Source organism: Pseudophryne corroboree, chromosome 1 (genome assembly GCF_028390025.1).
Source record: "Pseudophryne corroboree isolate aPseCor3 chromosome 1, aPseCor3.hap2, whole genome shotgun sequence".
NCBI classification, from domain to species: domain Eukaryota; kingdom Metazoa; phylum Chordata; class Amphibia; order Anura; family Myobatrachidae; genus Pseudophryne; species Pseudophryne corroboree.
Genome location: NC_086444.1, coordinates 839,732,869 through 839,738,868, shown reverse-complemented (window position 1 = coordinate 839,738,868; position 6,000 = coordinate 839,732,869). Strand labels below are relative to the sequence as shown.

The window sequence follows — 6,000 nt, the reverse complement described above, 5'->3', positions numbered from 1 at the left end:
CCCCCCCCCCCCCGCCGGCACTGCTGTTCGGGGACAACCCTGCTCATCTCTAGCCACTGCCACTAGCAGCAGCTCCCCCAGCTGCTGCATGGCTACTGGGAGAGCTGCTACTGCCGGTGATGCCTAGAGAAGAGCTAGTCCTACGCTGCATGAAAGGAGGCTCCAGAGTCTGCCCCCTCCGCAGGAGTCCAGGTAGGATGTGCGCTACTGCTGCCGCCTTGTTGGACGTACGAGGGAAGGAGACACAAACACAGCAGGCATAGACAGGGATGTGATGTCAAGATATAGTGCTATCGATTGTTTGAGGACCCCATGAGGTCTAATCCGCCCCTGTGTGGCGGTGGACTGAGACATGGAGGAAAATATGTGGCAAGCTACTAGCATAAGATGTGGGTGTGTCTTTGGGCTTGATTCTGTGCAACTGGGCAAAACCATGTTGCACTGTAGGTGGCGCAGAGGTAAAATGTGCAGACACATTTAAATTTGGGTGGGGTATGTACTATCTGAACTGTAAATTGCAGTGTAAACATTAAGCTGTCTAACATTTATGTGTTTAAACAATAGCAGCCAGTATTTACCCTGCACAATAAAATGATAATGTATTTACTCCCCTTGCATTGCAGCATGGGGGTAAATTTATTAAGATGGGAGTTTTTTAGAACTGGTGATGTTGCCCATAGCAACCAATCAGATTCTATCTATTATCTTCTAGAAGCAGCTAGATAAATGCTAAGTAGAATCTAATTGGTTGCTATGAGCAACATCACCAGTTCTAAAAAAAACTCCCACCTGAGTAAATAAACCTCGTGGTTTGACAGATACAAATGCCCTTATTTATCAATGAGTAATAAATTTCACTGTGAGGGATAAATTGCACCAGCCAATCAGCTCCTAACTGCCATGTTACAGAATGTGTTTGAAAACTGAAAGTTAGGAGCTGATTGGCTGGTGCAATTGATCACTCACAGTGAAATTTATCACTCATTGATAAATAACGCCATAAGTTACTTTTTTTTTTTTTTTTTTGCTTTACTTCCAAATCAGAATCAGACCATCTGTGCAATACTGATGGGAGGTGTATATGAGAAGCCCACTAGGCCATTACTCCCCACCTGACAGGCCCATCCAAACATATCACTGCCTTGAGAAAGATCCAAATTCTTGTTTTCATAGTTTGTGACCAGATTCCTTAAAATAGATTAAAAAACAAAACAAAAAAAAACACATTGAGAGATCAGACACAAACCTTTATTTCAGTTTTTATTTCTGATCTGAGTTGTGTATTTCTCTGGGAAGGCAGCACTCATCACTGTTGTGTAGATGGTGATACTACAATCAAAATCAAAAGCACATGAGATACTGGACCAGCGCTACTATTTGGTATGATGTCAGACTTGGGGTCCCTAAAACAATGAATTAATTGCTTACTATCATTCAACCAGTGTTTTTACTGAACACCTGAGGTGCTCCCACATTACTGCGTGCTGCCTGCTGACATGAAGGAGAATCAGATTGCAGCTCTGTACATGTGAAATTGCTGGTTTATTATCCCAGAAGTGTGGCCTTTAGCTAAGATGTCACAGCCGAGATCTACACCCTCAGCCCTAGGAGAGGAAAGGATGCCACATCCATCTCAATTGCTAAATGTAATAGGTTGCTGATAAGGGGAGTATTTATTCTCTTCTAGTCCCCTCCTTTTCTCTGTCTGTCCCTTTTGTTTGTATTATATTACTATATTTCATATCTTTGAAGCAAATGTATAATTTTAACCCTTTAGTGATTTATAATAATTCATCATTAATTGTGTACCTTTTAATAACAAACCCGCAGAGGTTGCATCTAGACATATATATCTTTAAATCATTAGGAATATTCTATTCATGGTAGAATGCACGCCAGTCATATAGAATGTAAATCGTAAGGATGTATTTCAACAAACAATTGCTACTCATAGAATTCACTTTTATCATTAAACAGTATTGGTCAAATACAATGCAAGTCACCATATAATAGTTTCACAGGTTCAAACTATAGAAGAAAGAAATAGTATGAAAGAAGTGTGAGAAGTGTATGTATGTGTGTATATTTATTTATTACTGGGGAAATATTACTCCATGTACTTGACAAATCAGATTCCATAAAATCAAACCCTAGATTTATTGATAGCTGTTTCTTCAGTTAGATATTTTTCCAATATCTAAGGGGATTGGTTTTGGCTTATGTATGTGTGTGGGAGTGTATGCGGGGGAAGGGCAGCATGTGACTGCATGGTCCACAGACTGCATGGGACAGAAGCTAGACTCCATTTTGGGAAAACTCCCATGATTCCAAAGCCTGCAACACATGGTTCAAAAGGGGATGCCAGAAGCCGCATAGCAGCAACCATTTTTGTATGAATTAACTAACTCATTTAGGCACTTTTCAATCCAACTAATTATATTCCATGTCCAATCCAAAAACACTGATTTCAGCATATGGTTATAGTTATCACATCACAAAACTATAACAATGCCACCATCCTTCGTTTCCAGGTCCAGGCACATGGCTATAACCATCTTGACATATGTGCTGATTTCACAATCCAAGCCATCTAATTATATTCCACGATTCCAATCCAACTTAACCAATTTTGCATACATGCTGATTTTACAATTCCAAGCCAACACTTTATCTCAACAACCAGAGCATATTGTATGCTGGCTATGCTATATAATGTAGCCAGTAATTATATACCAATTCCAGTCAGTACCTTTGAGACAAACACATCCTCCTTTATGCTAACTTATTCCAGCCTTCCAAGACCAACATTGCATACTGTCCATGTTATAGGAATCATCACAAGACCAGATCACCATGCAATCACAAATCCCATTGCTACAACTACATAGAAATCATATAATAAGATATGCTATTCACAAACCAGCACAATCAATCCTAAATCACCATCCATAAACATAAATATAACAAACACATATTTAGCTATGCTATCCCATTTATCTATGTGATTTAGAGAGAATGATACTCAGCCATTATGAGGAAAGACCTCTAAGCAATCCCAGGCATATCAAGGCCCATGGTTCTGAGAGAGCTCTGTAGCGGTGGGTGTGCCAGTGTGGGAGTCAGAGAGAGAGTGTCCTCATTTCAAAGAGGTATGTTATACCTGAGTTCCAGCTATGGGGGTGTGTGATCCACAGGAAGTGTGTGTCTTAACAGCATGTGGGCTAGTTTTATCAGTGAGCTGAGCTTGATTATTCAAATGCTATCTAGACCAAGGCCACTTGTATAGATATGTTAATTAGGCCTGGCTGAAGAAACCAATGTTACCAGTTTAATTCTTTGTATAATAGTAAAATATAATATATGTCTCCAAAATGGATATAAGGAAATTACCCTGTAACAGGTGCGAAAAGCCGGCGGTGCGGGAGTTTGCTGCTTTAAATATACTTGCATTCCCGCACAATCATTTACAATGTAAACCTGGTTTTGCCTTGTAAATGATTGCCACTTTAAAAAGACGGGCATTCTCCAGCACCTTCGGCTTCTCACACAAACTCCCGCACCTTCGGCTTCTCACACCCTATTACAATTAGCCCCACATCTGATAAGCTAAGCAGCAGGGGTGGGGCTGCAACATGAGGGAGTCATTTCCACTAAGATGTGTACATTGATGTCTAGTTCTGGCTAATAAGTCATGTACTGTGGTACAAACATTGGGAATTTAGTATATTTGTGAAGAGATTACAGTAATTGGCTGCCAGATGTATTTCAGGTAAAGAAACTTTCTGAAAGTGCATCATATTCAAACCATATAAACGGTAGTAAAATAGAACTTACTCATTCAGCACTGGCTTTACAGACAGGACCTGTGTATTAAGAGAAATACATTATTTGTAATAAAGTACGCCATTTAATTTTGAAATGTAAAATTAGTGAATCAACACATACACACAATGTGCATATACTGTATATCTAGATATCTAGATAGATAGATAGATAGATAGATAGATAGATAGATAGATAGATAGATAGATAGATAGATAGATAGATAAATTCCAGTAGGGTCAGCAATGCCATCTGTGATTTAATGTCGAACACCTGATGACTGATTGAAATAAAGCCGAGACACTGATTAGCATGAAATGTGTGTGAATCCTATATTTATTAGACCTATAAATGCCACTTTCTTGGTCCTATTGTATACAGTATATCATACCTCCCAACTGTCCCGATTTACAACGGGACAGTGTCCAATTAGCGGGACTGTCCCTCCCGCGGGTCGCAGTGTCTTGCGGGCGGAGGGGTCAGTTGGGAGATCCTGTGATCACCGCTGCTCTGCTTTGAAAAGCAGCCGGTGATCACACTGAATAGATGCCGTGCGCATGCGCACGGCATCTATCAGCACAAGGAGGAGAGCCGGGGGCTGTCCAGCAGCTCATGGAGCGCTGGACACGCCCCCAAAATGACGAAAACGGGTGTCGCGACAATAGGCCCTGCCCCCTCACCAAGAGGCCCCACCCCTCTACCCAAAGCTCTGCCCCTTGTGCATTCGGAGCGGAGTGTCCCTCTTCGAAAAAGACAAAAGTTGGGAGGTATGGTATATACAGATGTGTAGATGCGTACTGTATTCAGGGGCAGATTTAGGGATGAGGGCGCCCCTAGACACAACAGTAATGGCCGCCCCACGTCTGCCTCATTTTATTATTTTTATTGATTGGTTATAAACCCTAAGTTGATGATAGCCAATTTAATTGAATAATAAAAAAGGCACTAACTATGATTTCTCTTATGTCCTAGAGGATGCTGGGGACTCCGTAAGTACCATGGGGTATAGACAGGCTCCGCAGGAGACATGGGCACTCTAAAGACTTTACAATGGGTGTGCACTGGCTCCTCCCTCTATGCCCCTCCTCCAGACACCAGTTAGATCCTGTGCCCAGAGGAGACTGGGTGCACTGCAGGGGAGCTCTACTGAGTTTCTCTGAAAAAGACTTTTTGTTAGGTTTTTTATTTTCAGGGAGCACTGCTGGCAACAGGCTCCCTGCATCGTGGGACTGAGGGGAGAGAAGCAGTCCTACTTAAATGATAGGCTCCGCTTCTTAGGCTACTGGACACCATTAGCTCCAGAGGGTCGGAACGCAGGTCCCACCCTCGCCGTTCGTCCCGGATTCGCGCCGCCGTCCTCCTCACAGAGCCGGAAGATAGAAGCCGGGTGAGTATTGAGAAGAAAAGAAGACTTCAAAGGCGGCAGAAGACTTCAGATCTTCACTGAGGTAACGCGCAGCTACTGCTGCGCGCCATTGCTCCCACACATACACACACAGCGGGCACTGTAAGGGTGCAGGGGGGGCGCCCTGGGCAGCAATATAAACCTCAGGGGACACTGGCATATGGATTATATACTGCGGAGGCGGTATATTAAAAAAAAAACGGCCAGTATAAATAATTTGAGCGAGACCGAAGCCCGCCGCTGAGGGGGCGGGGCTTGATCCTCCAGCACTAACCAGCGCCATTTTCTCCACAGCGCACTGACAGAGAAGCTGGCTCCCCGGACTCTCCCCTGCTGAACACGGTTACAGAGGGCAAAACAGAGTGTTATGAACCACAGGTAGTGGTTCATTCCTATTTTATGTTTATAAGTAGTCTTGCAGGCCAGGATTTCCAGTTGCTCTGGTTTGAGAAGATTCTTGTTTGCTGCCAGTGGTGAGTCTGTGTGATTGCAGCTTGTTCCCATGTGTTCAGCCTCACCTGTCTGTTGATTGCACCTCTCAGTTGTGCAGCAGGGCAGCTGCACGACATAATTAATTAAGACTCTCTGTTATATGCTGGCTCAGTGCAATTCACAGACGCTGGTGATATTTCCAGATTTCCAGAGTTCCAGAGTTCTTGAGTTCTGAGCTAGTCTCTGCCAGTTCCTGAGCTCCTGTCTAGCAGTGTCTGTCTAGCTGCTTCGAGTGTCTGTTCCTGTGTCGATTCCAGTGTCTGATCCCGTGTCCTGCCGTG

The 6,000-nt window shown here is 43.2% G+C and overlaps 1 protein-coding gene across 1 annotated transcript in view; it reads right to left on the bottom strand.

Annotated features, from left to right (window-relative positions):
• Positions 1-1,247: 1,247 nt before the first annotated feature.
• NAAA (N-acylethanolamine acid amidase) overlaps positions 1,248-6,000 on the bottom strand; it is a 96,319-nt gene continuing 91,566 nt past the window's right edge. The window contains exons 9-10 of the mRNA XM_063919904.1: positions 3,835-3,863; positions 1,248-1,329 (exon numbers count right to left, since the gene is read on the bottom strand). Of these exons, the coding sequence (XP_063775974.1) occupies positions 1,254-1,329; positions 3,835-3,863 (105 nt within the window). The 3' untranslated portion in view covers positions 1,248-1,253. The remainder of the gene's footprint in view (positions 1,330-3,834; positions 3,864-6,000) is intronic.